At 35.8% G+C, this 20,093-nt stretch overlaps 3 protein-coding genes across 4 annotated transcripts; 1 reads left to right on the top strand and 2 right to left on the bottom strand.

Annotated features, from left to right (window-relative positions):
- Positions 1-1,142: 1,142 nt before the first annotated feature.
- Positions 1,143-8,838, bottom strand: LOC145562701 (uncharacterized). Of its 2 annotated transcripts, XM_081623068.1 has the most exons (6): positions 7,672-7,781; positions 5,326-5,378; positions 4,592-4,786; positions 4,424-4,453; positions 2,391-3,488; positions 1,143-1,813 (listed from the first exon to the last, which is right to left on the bottom strand). In XM_081623068.1, the coding sequence occupies exons 2-6, from the start codon at positions 5,356-5,358 to the stop codon at positions 1,262-1,264; spliced, it is 1,908 nt and encodes a 635-aa protein (XP_081479194.1). In that variant the 5' UTR covers positions 5,359-5,378; positions 7,672-7,781; the 3' UTR covers positions 1,143-1,261. The 2 variants fall into 2 exon arrangements, with proteins under 2 accessions (XP_081479194.1, XP_081479193.1); XM_081623067.1 differs by lacking the exon at positions 5,326-5,378 and having other exon boundaries at positions 7,672-8,838.
- Positions 8,839-9,850: 1,012 nt separating this feature from the next.
- Positions 9,851-14,433, bottom strand: LOC145564318 (calcineurin B-like protein 4). Its single transcript, XM_081624634.1, has 9 exons — positions 14,262-14,433; positions 11,735-11,893; positions 11,287-11,369; positions 11,079-11,138; positions 10,813-10,921; positions 10,668-10,720; positions 10,480-10,560; positions 10,265-10,377; positions 9,851-10,154 (listed from the first exon to the last, which is right to left on the bottom strand). The coding sequence occupies exons 2-9, from the start codon at positions 11,811-11,813 to the stop codon at positions 10,088-10,090; spliced, it is 645 nt and encodes a 214-aa protein (XP_081480760.1). The 5' UTR covers positions 11,814-11,893; positions 14,262-14,433; the 3' UTR covers positions 9,851-10,087.
- A 2,219-nt stretch (positions 14,434-16,652) lies between these two features.
- On the top strand, positions 16,653-17,450 carry LOC145565556 (uncharacterized). Its single transcript, XM_081625520.1, has one exon. The coding sequence runs from the start codon at positions 16,653-16,655 to the stop codon at positions 17,448-17,450; it is 798 nt and encodes a 265-aa protein (XP_081481646.1).
- The last annotated feature ends 2,643 nt before the right edge of the window (positions 17,451-20,093 follow it).

Below are 20,093 nucleotides of genomic sequence, written 5' to 3'. Positions count from 1 at the left end.
CGAAGGGATTGTTTACAATTTTCATGTGTCATCAATTTGACTAATGATAAAATTATATGTTTCTACTTTCTAGATAGGGTTTTTGTTTTGGTTATCTTTTTGTTTCTCTTCATCATACATCAATTGTAGTTGCAGTTGTTCTCTTTCAACTTCGACAACACTATTAAAGTACTGGATATATAGTTGGATGTAGTGCTTCGAATTATGGTTGTTAGTAGAAGATTGTGCTTCAACAGGCAGTCCAACGATGGAATGACCCATCGGCCCTTGCCATTCAAATACGCTACAAAAATTATTCACGGATGTGCAATTCAAACAACTGCTTTTCTTCATAAAGAGATTCTTGTATGATGGATAAGCATTAACATGATACTTTCTAAACATATTACTAATCATTAGCACCACTTATTACCCGCGATTGTAAATATACATGTTCAAGAGACGGATCATGAAAATACATGTTGGACAGAAGATTAGGCTATGTTCAACAGTGAACCCTCATACTGGATATATGTAGGGGGGTGGCTAAAGGTGAAATCTGAATGGGAGACAATTGGTGGTTCATACACCCCGGTGTACCATGCGCATGGTACACCCGAAATAAAGTAGAAAGAACATAATACGGAGTATATAATTATAAAGAACATAATGAATTTATAAAATAACATATCACTGAAATATAAAGAATATGGTAATTTTTGAAGAACAGTTTTTAAAAAAGATAAAAGATAATTATTAATTGAGGTTTACCCATAATTTAATGTCAAGTCATTTCAAAATATTCATATCGAAATTTTTTTAATCTAAAATTAATTTCACACAGATACAATTCAAAATGTCATTTTTAAATTTCAATATCTAATATTACTACAATATCTAATAGGGAGTATTACAATATCAGGCTTAAAATACAATAACAGGAAAACTTGAAAGGCAATATTATTACAATATCTAATATTACAGGGAATAAGTAACCTCTAGTTTATCCAACTAATCTACAAAGAAGAGAAATTGATGGGGAAATAAGGTTTTATTAGACGGCATGAACTTTGCTGTTTACCCTCTAAAATTTTTCCTCTACACCCTTTTCCACCCCCAAACAAAAAAAAAAAAAAAAAAAAAAAAAAAAAAAAAAAAGGAGAGGGTACCTAACACCAGAAAAGAAAAGACCGAATGACAAGGAAGTATGTGTTGGGGAGAGAGAGGGGGGGGGGGGGGGGAGGGGTAATGACGGAATTTCAAATAAATGAAACCGAGGTTTTCAAAGGTTCCTCTCTATGAATTCCCAGATCCTCTCCTCCATATATATCCGATCCCTTAGGCGCCGAGGCATGTGCCTCTCATCCGGAAAAATAAGAAGCTCGTAAGGTTTACCAGCAGCCACGAATGCATTCACAAGCCTAGCAGTATGCCTGAAGTGCACATTTTCATCAATCATTCCATGTACTAATAGCAGTTTCCCTTTGACATTTCGAACATGGTGCATCACTGAGCCAAACTCATAGCCAGCAACATTTTCCGAGGGCAATCCCATGTACTTCTCAGTGTAGAAAGTGTCGTAACCATCCCAAGAAGTAACTGGGGCCCCAGCAACAGCACAGCTGAACACATCAGAGAATCTTGCCAATGTCATGGCCGAAAGATACCCACCATAACTCCACCCATAAAGGCCGATCCTACCCTCTTTTGCTAATCCCTTACTAATTAACCATTCAGCTCCTGCCAGCTGGTCCTCAGCATCAATGCGACCAAATTTGTGTTTCACTGCTCCTTCAAAGTTTAGCCCACGTCGAGCTGATCCTCGGTTATCCAGCTGTGATTGTGGAAAGAGAAACGGAAGGGTGATATAATAAGTATCAAAATTTGCAAGGAAAAGATATTAGGAGACAATATTGGTATATCAAGAAACAAACCATAATACACAGAGGCGATCTGAAGTGAGGAGATATGTAATGATTTTCCTTTAAATAATTTAAATATTGTACAAAGTTATCTTGTCATGTCCTTTTTCTATATCAGATGATTCCTTATGACAATTCATGTTAGCCGACCCCAAATCATTTAGGGACTAAGGCTTTGTTGTTGTTGTAGTGTTGCACAAAACCAAAGATTTTACAAAAAAATATCACTTATAGAACTCCTCAATGACAGTATTCTGATACATTATAAGTTTTTAATAATAGCAGTGTAAAAACATTGTTCATAAAAGATGCAAATATTCCATTTATTAATCATGCAGAAGGGACAAATGAGGTTGCGGCAAAATGAGGCTTCCAAAAGAAAAAACAAATGAGGTTGCAGCAAAATGCTATATTAGAAGCTTAAACATCTATGAAAAAAAAGGTAAATCTAAGAAAGGCTCAGGATAAGAGTTGATTAAAATTACTGACCTTCCAGACCAAAATACCCTTACTTCTCAGGTACTGAGCTCTCATGTCAACGGCATTAATCCAGGAATCAGACACAAGCTGCACACTTGGACCACCATAAACACTTATCATAGTTTTATATGGTGGTGGACCAAATCTTGCTTCATCAGGTTTATACATTGAAGCATACAATACAGTACCATCATTTGCTTTAATCTGGACGATTTCTGGGGGCTCAAGTTTGAGCCTCTTGAATCTTGGAACTCCAGATGGTTGGTCATATAGTGTGGTAATCAAGCTTCCATCACGTAAAGAGCACAAGACAACTTTTGGCGGCGAAGTTAAAGAATCATGAATATCAATAAATCTTTGCATCTGATGGTCAAGTACAACAATGTGTTTTCCATTGCCCTGTGTCAATCTAACAGGGGCCTGCAGTGGGTTGGACCTACTGGGAATCAATTTAACAGAGTAAAGATTAGACTCCAATGGTCCATCTACGGTTCCGGTAAAATACAAAACACCTGTTGCCTCATTTACTCCGGCAATTTGTTCAACCATCCAATCACCTTCTGTTACAGGCCCTAAACAATGCCCATCAACGTCATGCAAATAAAGATGGCGGAATCCTGTTTTTTCACTAGCCCAAAGAAACCCCCCCGAACCACCATTTATTGTTTTGTCAAGTGGTGTGAAGCAGTCGTGCAAATTCACCCACTTATCATGCTCCTCCACCAGCAAAACTTTCCCATGACCAGTCTTAATATCAAATTTGAGAATCTTTAACCTTGTTTGAGCTCTGTTTAAAACCTGAGCGATGAGAATGTTTCCGGGCAACCAGTTAACTCTAGCCAAATATTCCTCATCCCTATTTCCTCCACAATGAAGATCCATCCATGTGATAGGACCTCCAGCAATAGATACCACACCAAGTCTGACTTTGACATTTAAAGCTCCTGCAAAGGGATAAGCATGATCTTCTTGTGCATCAGGACCAACTGAACTTTTACCCTGATGCATAATTCTAAATGGCGGAATATCAGAAGAATCAACTTCTGTAAATGCAATGAATTTGCTGTCCAGTGACCACCAGTAACCATTCTTGCGATCCATTTCCTCCTACAATTACAAAATAGAAAGCATACAGGGATGGTTTAAGAAATAATACTACCAGGATTATAAAGTACAAGAATTTTGACTATATATTTCAGCATATACAAGCTAAGTGCTAAGAGTCTTCAGAAAATTGCATTGAGGCTCCCTAAAGCACAAAATGTAATAATTAATTAAACTTGCTATTCTAACATCAACACAAAATAGACACACACACACACACACACACACAAACAGGGAGAGAGAAATAAACAAACAAAATAAAAAGAAGCCCCAAGAGTGCGGATTTATGGACAAAATGCTGGCAGTTACAAACAATGATGAGCTGAGAGGGAACTTATTACTTATGGCAATAATTATGAAGGGCAACACCTAGAATGGTGTAAAAAGGGCATAAGCACATCAAAAATGACAAAAAGAAGGATGTCCATAAACATCTCCATTACCACTCTTCAACAATGCACAAGAGAAAAAGGAGTGAATTGCACCTGGTATTAACTGAGAGAAATCATGTTTGTCATTCCGATTGGCATGGCATTCATGTTGCCAAAGCCTTCACAAGTTCACAACTAGTCACTAAGAGGAAGCTAAAAGGGATTCCCAATGACAATAAAATGGTGGTTGGCAAACATTTGACTGAATTTATGTGTTCAACTTTCATCTCATGAAATCACTTTGTCAAGAGGACTCAAGACGCATGACTAATATGATAAAAGTCAATGTATTTCAGAACATTGAAAGGTGACCTGGTTATTTGTTATAGCGAATTTAGGGAACAAGCATTCAAAATACAAAGTGAGATTGATCATAGACCCTATGAAATTGGGTTGTTGGGATTTGGGAGTATGTCAATGTCACCAGAATGTTAATCATAACATGTTGCACGGTTGAAGAACCAGGGTAAAAGCGAGAATCAATAGAGGGCAGCATAGAAATATTACCTGAGCAATGTATTCGGCAAGACCATGAGTCTGAAAAAAAAAAAAGTGAAAAAAAAGGAACAAAAATGTTATGTCCATGAAACAATTAAAAAAAAGAAAAAAAAGAAAAAAAATGTTATTTATTGTTATGTTTTCCATCAACGGAAACAGGATAAGTTAGCAACTTACTAAAGTACTTCCTTTTGCACCAGATGTTAATTGCTTCTCTTTGTTGTATAGGATATCGAAAACATGCAGCTCATAGCCTCTTACAAAAGCGAGCATATTACCATCTGGAGAAAGATGTGGATCAATAATTGGCGAGTTGGGTGTGCTTTGAAGCTTGAGATCAATTTTGGAGGAAGAAAGATCATACAAATAGACCTGTGCATGTCATAGGAGGAATGTGAGGGGCAATAAAAAGTACCTTATCGACAGGGATCAATAATGATATTACAAGGTAAAAGGGCTTCTAATATAACATGCCTACAGCGGAACAAGGACGCCGGATACAATTCATACAAACAGTCTTAAACAGATGAAAGTTCAAAAGTGGTAACTGGCTCACGAAAACATAAAATAAATTTTCTTTAACCAGCACAAACAACAAAAACCATCAGATATGCTCAAGAGTCCATTCAACATTAACTCATAAAGTCATAAGTCATAACAAACCATGTGGCATTGTGACTCCTGAAAGACTGGGACAGAACTGATGTAAAGCAGGCTGAGACACTAAATTCAGTGTAAAGAGGAATCATAGCATCCAAATATATAACCCAGAAACAGCAACATAGGTATAGTTCCACATGCCTTAGAAAAAGTAGCAGATGTCCTAGACTAATGCAAGAGTACCTATTGCTAATGTTTAACCTCAAATCAGTCTCCTGAAACCAAAACCATCTCCTTCCTACAATTTGTACCTTTCTTAAGGGAAGGCAGGATCCTCTTTCCATTTCCACAAAAGAGCAGCTCCCTGTAGGGATCCAATAAGGGACCGGATTAAAACATATGAAAGGCTTTCCATAAGCATAACGAATCTAACAGAACTGCTATTTAAACTATATCAACAATATCTAATATAGTTGAAAAGGTCTACAAGGGTTCTCTATTCCGTACTACATCCGTTTTACAAACAAGCATTTTGACCTTTACGATAGCCAATGCACAGCTTTGACCATTAAATTCTTAATATTCTATTAATAAAGAATTTATGTTACAGTAGGAGAATCCCAATCCCCAGTGAACATACCCATTACAGACCAATTTTAAGCTCTACTGTTTTTTTCCCCAACAAAAATCCATCATAGGGCATAGATCATGCACAACTATACAGTAGTAAGAAGCAACTAGAGATGAGCTCAACTATGTATGGTCAAGTGAAATGTGCAACAATTTATATTGAATGGTATGCTAAACTATGACATAGCTGACAACAGGAAATATGGACCTTATTCATGTCACAAATACATATGCCACCACTGAACAGCAGCTTGATTTACAGTTCAGAACAAGGAACATAATTTCTGAACAAGTAATTACAGAAGAAAAACAAGAGCCTAGAGCTTGAGTTAGTATGGTGTGTCCTGGAAACTTAATACTTAAAGTCCACGTTTTAGACAAATTTCAATTTGAAAAATACTATGTCCTATACTCCTATGACACTATATAGACAGTAAAATAGGAAGAGAGAAAAATCAGTCGAATAAAGGGAAAATTAAGTGTGACAAAGTCTAAGACACCCAATGACAACCATCTATCAATAAGCGCCATTCCACAAAACAAGAGAAAGAAGGGGAGATTCTAAGCAATTGAGTTTTCCACCAGCTTAACATGAGAGCCTGAAAGGCAATAGCCAAAGAGGTAAACAACTACTAGCTACTTTTCTTGTTCAAGCAAGAAACCCACGGAAGAGTATATTGCAGTCATCAGTTTTAACTTGTGTATGAGTTTGAGGTTCAAGGAGCTGCTCTCCAGCACAACAAACAAATAATTCAAACAATCTGCAATTGTGATCTAATCAAGCAACGGTAGATTACAGCCAACACAGCACAGTAAGAAAAGACAACGAGCTCAAGAGAAGGGAAAGAGAGACCTTCACGCCCTACCATCATCATAAATGACCACGCCAAACCCCACCAAAGCCTGAGGTAGTATCACATGATGCAAAATTTCTAAAGACAGTAATTCCGATTACACTGTGAAAAAATAAAAAGAAACCCTTCAAATACAGTGATACAGACTGGTCACACATTGTTCTATTTGATCAATCCTTCCTCAATTTCCCCTGCCCTTTCATTTAACGATGAAACTATTAAAAGTATTCCAGCCATGAGGTAGTATCGCATGATGCAAAGTTTCTAAAGACAATAATTCCTATGACACTTTGAAAAAATAAAAAGAAACCCTTCGAATACAGGATGCAGACTTGTCACAAATTGTTCTATTTGACCCATCCTTCCTCAATTTCCCCTGCCCTTTCTTTTAATGATGAAACCAATAGAAGAATTCCAGCCGTTGATTTCTTTAATATTACAGACAACTAGGTGCCATGCATAAACATAGTGCTCATCTATAAACTGAAAGTGTGAAAGTCTTACAAAGTAAGAACAGAATTCTCATAACCAACATGGATTTAGTATACGAAAGGGGAGAATCCTATTTTAAGACAAAGTCTCCTCTAGACTCTAGCAATAACCTCGACCCCAGAAAAGGCATCATACAAGGGTCATGAAGAGTGTCATTGATATGGCAAAGCATATCATCATTATAAAAGAAGACTAAAAAGCATTAATCCACTTGAAAGTAGGAGCCCTACTAACTGCTTTGACACTTTTTGTAAATTGCCTGATTGTGACAAGTTACCTACATAAAATGCTGGATTTCAAAAGACACTAAACACCAACCTTCAGGAGTTACAGAAAAGTTTAGCATTCAATATAGACACTCCAAAAGAAGCCACGCTAATCAAGTTTAATGCAATAGTTTTTTATGTTTGACACAGAGAAACTCATTGCAGATAAATTCACAATATGCATGCATCAAAATGTGGATGCTAGCTTGTTTAGCTAAATCTTGGCATGGGGATCAAACCTCATCAACATCACAGTCCTTACACCAAAATTATAATGTTAACTTTTACCATATAAATCAAACAAACAACAACCCAATTAACACAGAATTCAAGAGACAACACCATATTACCATATAAAAGTTCATCAAAACACACAAACAAGTAATACTTGAAAGAAAGCAATCAGAAAACAAACCCCATCAGGCAAAGGCACCATGATCATCTTCTTCTTTGATGATAACATCTTAACCCACTCGTACCGCGTCACACCCAATCCCCTCTCTCTAGCTCTCTCTCTCCTCAACTTCTCCTCTTCAGAGATATTACTCTCATCAAGCCCACCATCAACAGGGCTAAACACCAATTCATGCTTACCATTTTCCAGATTAAAGCTGAAAACCTTCCTGCTCAAACTATGATCAGGGCTATATAAATAAGTAATCAAATTATCATCTGGGCTAAAACTAAGTGAAGTGGGTGCAACATAACCAGGCAAAGGGTATTGCACAATTTCATCAACAGAGAATAAAGGGTAATCACCACCATCATCATCATCAACAGAAAATTTCTGGGAAACCATGGAATTATCAGTAACAGTTGCAGGCATATCCAATGAGAATGATCTAGAACGTTTTAGGGTATTCTTTGTCCCAGTATTAGTTCCAACTGGGTGCATTACAGACACATTTGAACAAAAATTAACCCCTCCCAAAAAAAAGATGAATTGTTTGAGTGATTAAGCAAATGGGTTTTTACAGAATCGATAGAAATTGAAAGAATTTGGGGATAATTTGTAATGGGTATCGATTGAAATCCGAAAACAATGCAAAAAAGAATCGAATGCAAAAAGATTGGATTTTTTTGGATTTGATTGGAAGATGGAATCGAATTGATATGAATTTGAAGAAATCCGGGTGAAAGAATCGAATTTTGAGAACGATTTCAAAAGTATTGTAATAGCTTCTGTAAAAAAACTCAGATTCAGGAATCAGTTCAAAGAGAAGAGAGAGAGAGTATGTGTTGTGCAAGAAAGATTGAAGATTTATTGTTTGCTTTTTCACTTTTCAGTACAGTATTAAAAATCAAATTAAAAAAAAAATATAAACATATTAAAATTAAAATGGATAATTGATTAATTGGGGATAAAATTTGGAGAGAGAAACATAAAGGATTTCAACAAGGTAGGACATTTGTTTGTAATTTATGAATTTGATGCTTTTTCATGAAAAAAAGAAAAAAAAATCCAATTTCCTAGGTTGAGGAATGGATATGTGGAGGTGATATGGACAATAGAAGAAATATGTGATTATCTAAGAATTGAGAAGTGAAAAGGAAAAAAAGTGAAAGGAAAAAAAGTGAAAGGAAAAAAAAAAGGGTTCATGAAAGAGTTGTCAACTTCTTGTTGGAGAAAGAAAGGTCAAAGTCCTCGATGAACAAGATGATCTAGAGGTCACCCACTCACCCTAATACTTCACTCTTCAACTTGCTTCTTGTGGAGGGATAGTGATCAGTGAATCTAGTGATGTTTAATTGGTTTGTTTCAACCACTTGCTTGGTTCTATTCATCTTCAAACTAAAGTGTTACACCTATAGATGACATTGGGTTTGAGTGGCTTAAAACACTGAACAACCCAACATGAAAAAAGCACTGCACAATCACAATGTAGGCACGAACATGACACATTACCGTGTATGTCAAGCCATGGGCTAGACATGGACTGTCTTTATTTGACAGAAATGCGACACAACACAACAAAAACACGCTAAAATCAGTTAAATTTGACTTATGCCCAACACAGTGTCACGTTTGATCATGTATGGGCCACCTTTTGCAAATTTTAGCATGACACATAGCTTGTGGGTCAGGTCATGGCCCAAACCAAACCACTGGCATGATTCATATCATGATTTTAGTAGACTAGAGTCTCATTGTTAAATTTTTAGAAGAGATGAAGATGGTGCCTAAATAAAAAGGAGAGTCAATTCTACTTGCAAGCTTTGAATGAGATTTCATTGTAAATTTATGGTAGGAGTAACTCCTCTGACTTTGTAAGATATTTTTTTCATCTTTCTTTGATGATAGACTAGTCACATGTGGACAATAAGGTGTTTTAACACTCATAAATAAATCTATAAAAATAACTAATTTGATATGTACTTGATTTTTTTTATTAACTCATAAGAGTTTCGCTTTGCACCCTAAGTTCCTAACCTTACCCAAACCTATAATTTAATGTCATATTTGAATATGTTGTTTGTCCAATAAATTGTAATTCAGAATAAAACTAAGAGCTTTATTGGCAACTAATTCAATAGATTACAGTTTTAGAAAGGCGGTTGTTTTTAGTCTTTGCAACTAGTATTTACCCTTGAATGTAAACATATGAGCATTTCAAAAAGATGTTCACTATTGTAAATGTCGTATGATACTACACATACAAGTGCAAGTACAAGATGTTACATATTGATATTGCTTGTACATTTTTTTTTCCCACTACACAAGGGGTGAATTGGTGAAGCATTGGTGTTGCTTCACTGTGTGATCTGAACCCTGAAAACCATCTCATCTAGTTGGGTTCTTCATATCAGGTCACCCTTACACTTTTTTCTTTCTAAGGCACTTCTATGTCTTCAACTTCTGAGGTTAAAATGAAGCTTGGAAATGCTAACGTGATATCCCTGAAAAAAACAATGTTACGATAAATTTTTCTGCAAAGAATAATGGACCCTTTGGGATAAGTACTTCAGAAAATTCGCAACATAAAGTTTTTGAGGTAAAAAACACTTACTTCAAATATGGGAGTGTCATATTCTTAAGCAATGAAGGATAAGTCTTTACTAATTCACACCATTCTTCTCGATCTATCTTCCCATCACCTTTTAAATCTGCTTCAGTAAATGTCTGCGGAAACAATATTACCAATATGTTAGTGTGTAAACCGCCGAGGAAAAAAAAAAAAAAAAAAAAAAAAAAAAAAGCATGGAAGGGAATTTTGTTATATACCTTATCCACAATTGCCTCAACAGCATCATCTGAGAGGAACAATTCCGATTCATGCAACAAAGCCAGAACCATTTCCTTCAACTGTATTCAAGTAAACGATAATGAGCTAATGGCATATGAAAAAAACTAGGGAATGGCTAACATTTGGTTATTCAGGCTCTCACTGATAAAAAGCTACAAGTACTCACCTCTTCACGCTCAATAAACCCAGTTTGTCTCAGATCATACAATTTGAAAGCAACTGCAAGCCAGAAAGTATTTTCATTAATACAAAAGATTTTTTCAGATAAGGATTGTTAAACGTGCTTACTTACAAATCATAGAGGCACATACATTCCATCTTATCCTTTACAGGTGAATTTGGGTGAAATACTGCCAGTGACCGAACAAATTCTCCAAAGTCAATGACACCATTGCGCTTCAAATCAAATAAGTCAAAGATCTGCAAAAGACTGAATGTAAGGCATTGTTCAGGGCGACTTCAGGCTAGACAAGAAAACCTTCCGAGTATATTTCGTTTTGATATAGTGCTATAGGTTACATAGTAGAATTTGGCAACAAGAACGACCCAGAAAGAAAAAATGAATCTGCCTGCTCACCCTATCTGCAAAGAGATTCTCCTTTTTACTATTCCTAAAGAGCGCAAGTTGGAACTCTTCCTGTCAAAATACATACATGAAAAAAAAAATGAACACGACTGCCATGGATGGATTATGGAATAAACAAGATATAATACGACATAAAAAATAAAATAAATAAATAAATAAAAAAAAAAAAACTCCTGTCAAGGTCCATAAGTTTACTTACCTTGTGAATTAGGCCGTCATCAATTATGGAGCTGCTCAATTTCTTGAATAACTCATACAAGGCCTCTACTTCACTCTCAGTGACTGCAGACGATAAATAATCAAGGAATGTATCAGTACAAGGTACTCTGTATTAGTTATTACTAAATAGTATCTATACCTATTACGGAGTTTTAAGAGCAGAAGCCCATAGGGACAAAGACTATTAAAATTTGTTCATTTGGTTTTATCTCTCATATTTCATCACCTTCCCCTTCCCTTCCTGAAATTAAACATCTTTCTCTCAACCTTTTATTGAACAAATGTACATGGATCATAAGACTAGTTCATATAAAGCTACAACAAAGATGCCATCACTGATATACAAGGTATCAAACAGCAGAGGTTCCATAGAAGCAAAACAATTATTTATAGGGTATGCAGTACTTTGATATATGATGAACACTCACAGGGTGTTACAGAGGCAAGGACGGCAGGATCCTCGTATCCAGGAACACGACCAACTTTCTTCGAATAGCAGCAGCCCATATAGAACCAAGAATACTTCACTGACTAGCTATTTCTTCAGTTTAGCAGGCTTATACCACTTGGGATGATCCAAATAAAATCTGCAATATTGATTAACAAGATTCTTAACATAAGTCTCATAAGGAGCTGCTGAGAGGCAATTAGTGTATACAGAATACATTCAAAGCTTTATGCACATAGGAATTCTAGCTATCGTTAAAGACAACCCATAACTAACAGGGTTACAGGAAGTCAGGAAACATGACAGACAATGCAAACATCAAGCTAAACAAATGTAATTGTGCATCCACAAAAACACAGCATAGAAAATATTATCAGGAAATGAGAACTATCAGTGAATGTTGAGTACTTGTAGCAGATGTCTAGGCAGCAATCATGATCTCACAGTACTTGTGCATGCTTCAAGACATATAGGAGTGCACACACATACACGCATAACATAAAAGCTGATTTCAGATGAGTGAAGGCTTTCCACAACCAAGGGTATGGGATTCAGGGTGCTGAATCGTTAATAACATGCTTTCTTAGAACTGCACATTATTATCTATTAGCTCAGCAAATTTGTAGCCACAATTAACTTCCTAATATCTCTGATTTATCTTCGATGGGCATAAACGCAGTAAAACATGTCTGTGTTGGAGGAGAGTCTGCTTAAATAAATGCAAACAAACAGATGCTCAGCTATAATTTATCAACTTTTACGTCTTGTTCGTATTAGAGCAAAGTCCTTATGTGGGGTATAAAATTATGAAAAGCAAAGAAAAAACTAGAATTCATAATAGAAGAGGTCATTTCCAAATCCGCATATGCACAAAGCACCTGCCTGCAGGAAGATTTATACCACAATGTTGTTATTAATGTATCCTGTATTAGACCATATTGTTCATATGAATTTCCTAAAACAACTTTACAGTGAAACAAAGAAAGCCTTAGATTATCTCTTCACTGTGTATACTTTCTCCTCCATACAATTATCACCCAAATAGAAGACCTATAATATCAACATACAGACCACTAGTTTAACTCTCTACACAGCCTTAAGATAGTGTCGGTTACACCAACATGATCTGAAGTATGCCTAAACTAAACATCTGAAATCAGCTAATATACTTGGCCAAGAATCATAAAACCATCAGATTTTAAGAGGTGAACATTTGTAGTTAGAACACTGTAAAAAACAATGATTTCTCATATCTAGTACTAAACTGACAAGTCAAGGATCCTATACTCCTATGCACAAGATGATCAAGGCAGCCTAACTAAGCTAATTCTATAGTAAGCAAGATTTTATACCTTCTTATTATACCATTCACCCAATCTTTGTTAGGACTCCTATCGAAGTCTACATATTACAATCAAGCCACCTATATAAACACTAACACGAAGTTCACAAAACGAGAAAATGACAACTAACGTAACAATTCAATGAAGCACCAGTGAACTATCTTTATTTACAAAAGTCGATATTAATTATCGATGTAACATAGCTAACTCTACTCATTATCCCAACTGCCCTGATCTCAAAAGACACAGGGAAAAAGTTGAAAAACCAGGTAATGGTGGTTGAGATTTAATGCAACAAATGGACGAAATTGAACTAATTAAAAATTTAACAAGTTACTTTCATATCATAGAAAAATATACAATTGATAGTGAAAGGGCAGTTAACTAGCATAAGCAACAATACCATTGTTAACCCTTTAAACTTAATTTATTAAAGCTTACATAATCAATTCACCAAACACATTGATGTACCCAAAACAATGATCTCAATAGGGAAACAAGTTGCACATTTTAATTAATTAAAAAAAGTCAAAGGCTTTGAAGATTTCTAAAATAACCCTACAATTTTGATAATTGAAAGTACTTATTTCAGGCAATAATCAACAACATTGTCAAAAATTTAAAGGCAATAATACGGGGTCGACTATGTGGATCAAGAATTTATACAAAAGGGTTTATAAGTTTATAACATGATATTAACTAGACAAATAAAACCCAGAAGAAAAAAATAATAATTAAAAAAAAATATATCATTTGCATTTCATTTCCAATAAAAGAAAGTTGAACAAGTTAAACCCATATATTTGAGGTTTTCAATAACTTCTTTTGCCAACATTGTTATTAATCAAATTAGTGATCAACAAGTTAAACCCATATATTTGAGGTTTTCAATAACAAACAAGAATTGATCAACATTTCATAATTCATACACTATATACTTTTCATAATTAGAGAGCAAGTACATTTTAGAAAGTAAATAATGCAACTTTATTTTCAACCATGCAAAACAAATTAATTTCTAGAACAACATTGATTCATCAAATTCTGTTAAAAAAAAAAGTTGGCAAAAAAATCAAAAATATCAAAGATTAAAGCTTTATAATTTTCTAAGACATTGATATTAAAAAAATAATAATAATAATTACATAATCTGAAAGTACTAACCTGGGAAAAATGAAAAGAAATTAAAATGCGCTTGATAACTTTCTATAAAATTTCCCAAATTTGAAGGAAAAAATGATGTATTTTTGGGTAGTAGTTGTAATTTGTTGCAGAAATGGAGAAGTGAGTCTGATAAAAAGAATGGGTTTATTTTATTTTAATTTTTAAATTTTGTGCAAATTGCGTGATGGGTTTTTTAATCTAGCTGTAGGTGACAAGCTCTCGTCCCCTTTTATAGAAAATTCAAAATTCTATGGACTTTGAGTATAAAGTACCTTTGCTTTTGGTTCCTCTCCTAACTCCTAAGTTTAGGAGCTGCCCTCTTTCAAAGTATTTGTCCGGTAGTCTCATACCGGATCCAAAAAATTGTGAGGGTTGATTTATGGTCAAATTTTTTCTTTAACTAAATAAAATTACAGTACTGATTTGTATTTGTAGTAGTTAGGGTTTGTTCTCATTAACTGAAATGAGCTGAACTGAACTTATTAGAGCTGAACTGAACTGAATTGAATTGAATTGAATTGAATATTTTATGAGAGAAGGAAATTAGGAGGTAAACTAAAATGAACTGAACTGAACTTATTAGAGCTGAGCTGATCTGAACTTATTAGAACAGAGCTGAACTGAAAATAATCTGATAAGAACAGAGTCTTAGTCTCAAGACTAGTTATCTAGAAAATGTCCGAGTCATGCTTGATGTTTATTATTTTTTTTAAGGGGTGCTCAGTATTTAAAATTAATACGAAAAAATAATTGAAATGGAAGAACCAAAACTGAAACTTATTTGCCCGGATCAGTCAAAAAGAGTCCGTGCAAATTTCAATGGAAGAAAAGCATCTCAAACAAGTCAATGCCTTAGCATGAATTGCCACAATCGCTGAACCAAAAAAAAAAAAATTGTGACCCACTAAACACCAAGTTACTACGTACTCTTTATTTTAAAGTGACGACAATTATTTTTGTACAATACTTGTTCATACATGTTCATTCTCATAAGTTGTATCTTCGTTTTTATAGACGAGGATTTACATGTAAATATGTAATTAGTGATGTAGCCTAGCTATATATTATTCTCCGGTAATATTTCTTTTGTGTTTCAAATTCTATCACCTCACAATATTGGTAGATTAATTATTGAGTGTACATGTCAAATATAGAAAGCATACTAATTATACAAAATTTCCACAAACATCAATTGTTAGTTGAGAAATTTTGGAATATTCAACCCTCAAATATTAACAAATTGCCGTTCTTTAGGCTCTAGCTTAGCCTCTTAGTTGACAGCTATCTTATTCTTGTAGTTTAGTGAAAGTGATTTACTTGTATTAAATAAGTGGAACATGAATACTATGAAGAGTATAAAGATATCCTACACCAACGAGGCAACGAACCTTATGAGCTTGAGTAAGGTTCAAGCTCTTAACACTTGCCACGGCTCATGGACCTAACCATCTTGGGACAAATGTCAAACTACTACGTTTATTGTCCCACCAATGTGGTGTGTCTTAGGGCTTTAGACATTTATGTGGCATACTTATACGCGTGAACATTTTACCTTAAATATGATTTGATCTAAGCTCGATATGAAATTTTATAAGAAAAACTAAATCCAGTTCAAATTGAGTTGATCATATTTCATATTATGATTATAATACCTTAAGTATAACTTGATATGAAACTTAACCTAGCTCATATCAATTAGGGTAGGAAATTTTGAAAATGGCTATACTTCATATATATTACTCATATATTTGTTAGCTATTTGTTTCTTAAAAAAAATGAATATATTCACATTACTTTGATTTTGTCTGCTATTCATAGAAATACCAAGTATTGCAATTGTAATTTTTATTGATAGATAGTTCAAAAACATTAATGATCAAACTTGTGAGTTTGGGAATTGTTTGTAACCATATACATTTGAAGACAGAGTGTAATAATAATAAATAATAATATAATATCAACTCGAGATTTGAATAAATTTAAAGTTATTACCTAAACCATTTGTCCGAATCACCAGCTACAACGTAACAACATAACCCCAATCTTATCAAGGCTTTGTTTGTTTAGTAAAGGAAATAAAGGGGGAAAAAGGAAAGAAAGGAAGAGAACTACGTAGTATATCATATAATGTTTGGTTTGATATTAGTAAATGAAGGGAAATGAGAGGAAGAATCTATTATGAGTACTTGTTATGAGATTAGTAAAGGAAGAATCTATTACTTGAGTACTTGTTAAATAAAAAATAAAAAATAAAAAATAAAAAAAGAATTATATGGAGTCCCTTGTCTAGGGTTTGGAGTCCCTAAGCTAAGGCTTGCGAGTTCCGTTTTATTCAACCAATTTCTTTAATTCCTACAGCAATTTGTGCCTTTCCCTTAACAAATTCTTGGGATGGGGGACAGCCTAGTTGAAGATTGGAAGAAACTTAAACTTACAGATGAAGAATCTGCAGTTCTTGGTGGCGATTTTGTGGAGAATTGTGATGACGAGTCAAAAACTCAAATTTCCCTGTCTCTAATTGGGAAGATGCTTACAAGCAGACCTTTCAATTTTGAGGCGATGAAAAGAACTTTATCCTCGATCTGGAGATTGAAGGAAGGTATGGTTGTTCGAACTATTGAGCCAAACCTTTTTGTTTTTCAGTTTTTCTGTGAAGACCATAAAAATAGGGTCTTAGAAGGTAGACCATGGACTTTTGACAATCAAATCTTGCTACTTCAAGAGATGGAAGAAGACAAACAACCCTCTGAGATAGTTTTCTCTTATACGCCCTTCTGGATTCATCTCATGGACGTGCCCTTTAGTGGACGAAACAATGCCTTTGCATATGAAATTGGAGAGTGTCTTGGAGGTTTTATGGAATATGATGACAGTGATCCTCTTGGATGGGATGAATCAATGCGTATCAAAATTAACCTGAACGTGGAGAAACCTTTGCGAAGAGGTTGCAACATAATGGTCAACAAAAACTCTGTCAAATGGCTAGATATAAAATACGAAAGGCTAGGTGACTTTTGCTTCTATTGTGGGAGAGTTGGCCATACAGATCGTGATTGCCAGCATATTTCTGAGGGTGCTGAGGAGAACGGTGCAGTAGTTTTCCAGTATGGTCCTTTTATGAGAGCCTCGCCTCAAAAACGTTCCAAAATTCCCGCTACAGAGCAAGAGAGAACAAGAAGGATGATGTAGGGTATGCTATCAAAACGGAGTTCACGCAGACCTCTTTATAGTGATCCTGATGTGGTGTGGCTGGGCCCCCCTGGTGTTGCTCGAAAGCTATATTTCAATTCTGATTTGTCTACTCCACAAGGAGGGCACTCACCCCTCAAGGTTACCTTAGAAACAGAATCAGAAAACAAGGCTGTTGGAGATGATAATGCTACAACAGAGGTGGTTGAGCAGATAGAAGAAAAGAAGGACGAAATGGAGACGGATACTGGTACACAATTAATCAGTTGCGCCCCTACAACTACTACCAAGTTGCCTTCAATAAAGAAGTGGAAGAAGATAGCTAGGAATACTATGCAGATTGCTATTGATGGCAGCCCTAAGATGACCATGAAAAAACAAGCAGCAGATTTGTTTATAGAGGAGGAATAGGAGCCTTTTGGGAAACATGCTAAAATTATCCCTGAGGCTTTATTTGACAACTCTAGTCTGGCGGAGGTTGGCTCGGTTCAAGCCCGCCACGTACAATGAGTACCTTATGTTGGAATTGCCGAGGCTTGGGCAAACCTCGTGTAATTTCGACTCTCAAGAGGCTTTGCACCTCTTTTGGCCCTGAGATTATATTTCTGTTAGAAACAAAGGTTAATAAAACAGTTGTGGAGAACTTGAGACATAGGCTTGGTTATTCGAATTCTCTCGGTGTTAGTAGTGTTGGTCGAGCTGGAGGCTTATGTGTGTTTTGGAATGATAGTAGCACCTCGTTTACTGTAAATTCTTTCTCCCAAAATCATATTAGTGGAGATGTTGTGAGTTCGGTTGGAAAGTGGAGATTTATAGGCATCTATGGGTGGCTCGAGTCTTCTTCCAAACATAAGACTTGGGAATTGATGAGTTCTCTTTGTGATGATCAAATCCCGATTTTGTTAGGGGGGACTTTAATGAGATATTGAGTTATGAGGAGAGGGAAGGAAATTCAGACTGTGAAAGGAGAGCTATTAAAGGCTTTCGTGAGGTCATGCTTAGCTGTAATCTCCGTGATCTTGGTTTTGAGGGTCAATGGTACACTTAGGAAAGGGGGTTGACAGTTGAAACTAGAGTTCGAGAACGACTTGACCGTTTTCTAGGCAATGCTGCATGGTTTAACCGGACCCTTGAAGTTTCTGTCCAACATCTCCTTCGCTATAAATCGGACCATAACCCGATTTTCTTGGAATTTAACCCGAGGCGCAAGAAAAAGAAAAAGAAGAAGAAGAAGAAGGGTTTTAAGTTCGAAACTGGGTGTTTGCTTGATATGGAGTGCGAAAAGGTTGTTAAAGAGGCATGGCAGCTCACTGTGGGTGACGGTTTCTCTGCCAGGTTGGGTTCTATGGCTGCTGCACTTACCAGGTGGGGGAGGGGAAAATTCGATGACTTGGGAAAAAAGATAACTGATGCGGAGATGCTTCTAAAATCAGCCCAAGAAGAAGAGGTTTCTGTGGAGTCAGCTAAAGAGTGTGCGAGAATTGAGAAGGAACTTGATGAGTTGCATAACCGGCAGGAAGCTTACTGGTACATTCGGTCGAGAGCTTCGGAGATGAAGGACGGTGATAGAAATACTACCTATTTTCATCACAAGGCATCACAGCAAAAAAAGAAGAACACCATTAAAGGCCTTAGAGATGGAAATGGGGAGTGGCAGGAAGATGATGAGGATATCGAGGTTATTATTATTGATTTTTATAAGAGTTTATTCTCTTCTGATCTTCCTTCTGACCATGCTAGAGATGTTGTTCTTGAGGCTATAGACCCTGTTATCACAGTGAAGATTAATGAGGAATTGATGCGCCCGTACTCAAAGGACGAAATTTTTGCTGCTCTCTCTCATGCATCCTTCCAAAGCTCTTGGACCCGACGGTATGCATGCGATTTTTTATCAAAAATTTTGGTATATTATTGGTAACGATGTGACTAGATTTTTTTGTGATATTCTTCATGGTAGAACCTCCTTTAGCACTATTAATAGAACAAATGTGGCTCTTATTCCCAAAATCAAAGATCCAGAGCATATTTCTGATTTTTGCCCCATTGCTTTGTGTAATGTCATATACAAAATTTCTTCGAAGGCGATTTTCATGAGTTTAAAAAATATTCTCCCTGGTTTGGTCTCTGAGAACCAAAGCGCCTTTGTCCCTGGTAGACTTATAACAGATAATGCTCTTATTGCTCTTGAAGTTTTTCATACTATGAAGAAACGCAGTAAGGGGAAGAAAGGTACTATAGGGTTGAAACTTGACATGAGCAAGGCTTACGATAGGGTTAAATGGCCCTTCCTGAAAGGGTTGTTGATCAGATTTGGTTTTGCGGAAAGGTGGGTTCGTCTGGTTATGGACTGTGTTACTTCGGTCTCTTATTCATTTATAGTGAATGGTTTTCCTTGTCGGGATGTGTCTCCTTCACGGGGTTTGAGACAAGGTGACCCCCTATCACCTTATCTCTTTATTTTAGTAGCTGATGCATTTTCAGGTCTTCTTCGCAGAGCTGTATCTAGTAATGTCATTCATGGGGAAAGAGCTAGCAAAAAGGGCCCCATGATTTCCCATCTTCTTTTTGCTGATGACAGTTTGCTATTTGCAAGAGCCAACCAACAGGAATGCTAAAAAATTGTTGAAATTCTCAACACATATG

This window comes from Chenopodium album, chromosome 10 (assembly GCF_948465745.1).
Source record: "Chenopodium album chromosome 10, dcCheAlbu1.1, whole genome shotgun sequence".
NCBI lineage: Eukaryota > Viridiplantae > Streptophyta > Magnoliopsida > Caryophyllales > Amaranthaceae > Chenopodium > Chenopodium album.
This window is presented reverse-complemented; position numbering and strand designations above follow the sequence as displayed.

Excerpts from the sequence above, each read along its gene's own strand:
- LOC145562701 (XM_081623067.1), bottom strand. The coding sequence starts at position 8,151 with ATGCACCCAGTTGGAACTAATACTGGGACAAAGAATACCCTAAAACGT. Across the intron at positions 4,454-4,591 it reads GTGCAAAAGGAAGTACTTTA|ACTCATGGTCTTGCCGAATA; the intron begins GTAAGTTGCTAA and ends TTTTTTTTTCAG. Across the intron at positions 3,489-4,423 it reads TTGCCGAATACATTGCTCAG|GAGGAAATGGATCGCAAGAA; the intron begins GTAATATTTCTA and ends TTGTAATTGTAG.
- LOC145564318 (XM_081624634.1), bottom strand. The coding sequence starts at position 11,813 with ATGGGCTGCTGCTATTCGAAGAAAGTTGGTCGTGTTCCTGGATACGAG. Across the intron at positions 11,139-11,286 it reads ATGACGGCCTAATTCACAAG|GAAGAGTTCCAACTTGCGCT; the intron begins GTAAGTAAACTT and ends GTATTTTGACAG. Across the intron at positions 10,561-10,667 it reads GGTTTATTGAGCGTGAAGAG|TTGAAGGAAATGGTTCTGGC; the intron begins GTGAGTACTTGT and ends ACTTGAATACAG.
- LOC145565556 (XM_081625520.1), top strand. The coding sequence starts at position 16,653 with ATGGGGGACAGCCTAGTTGAAGATTGGAAGAAACTTAAACTTACAGAT.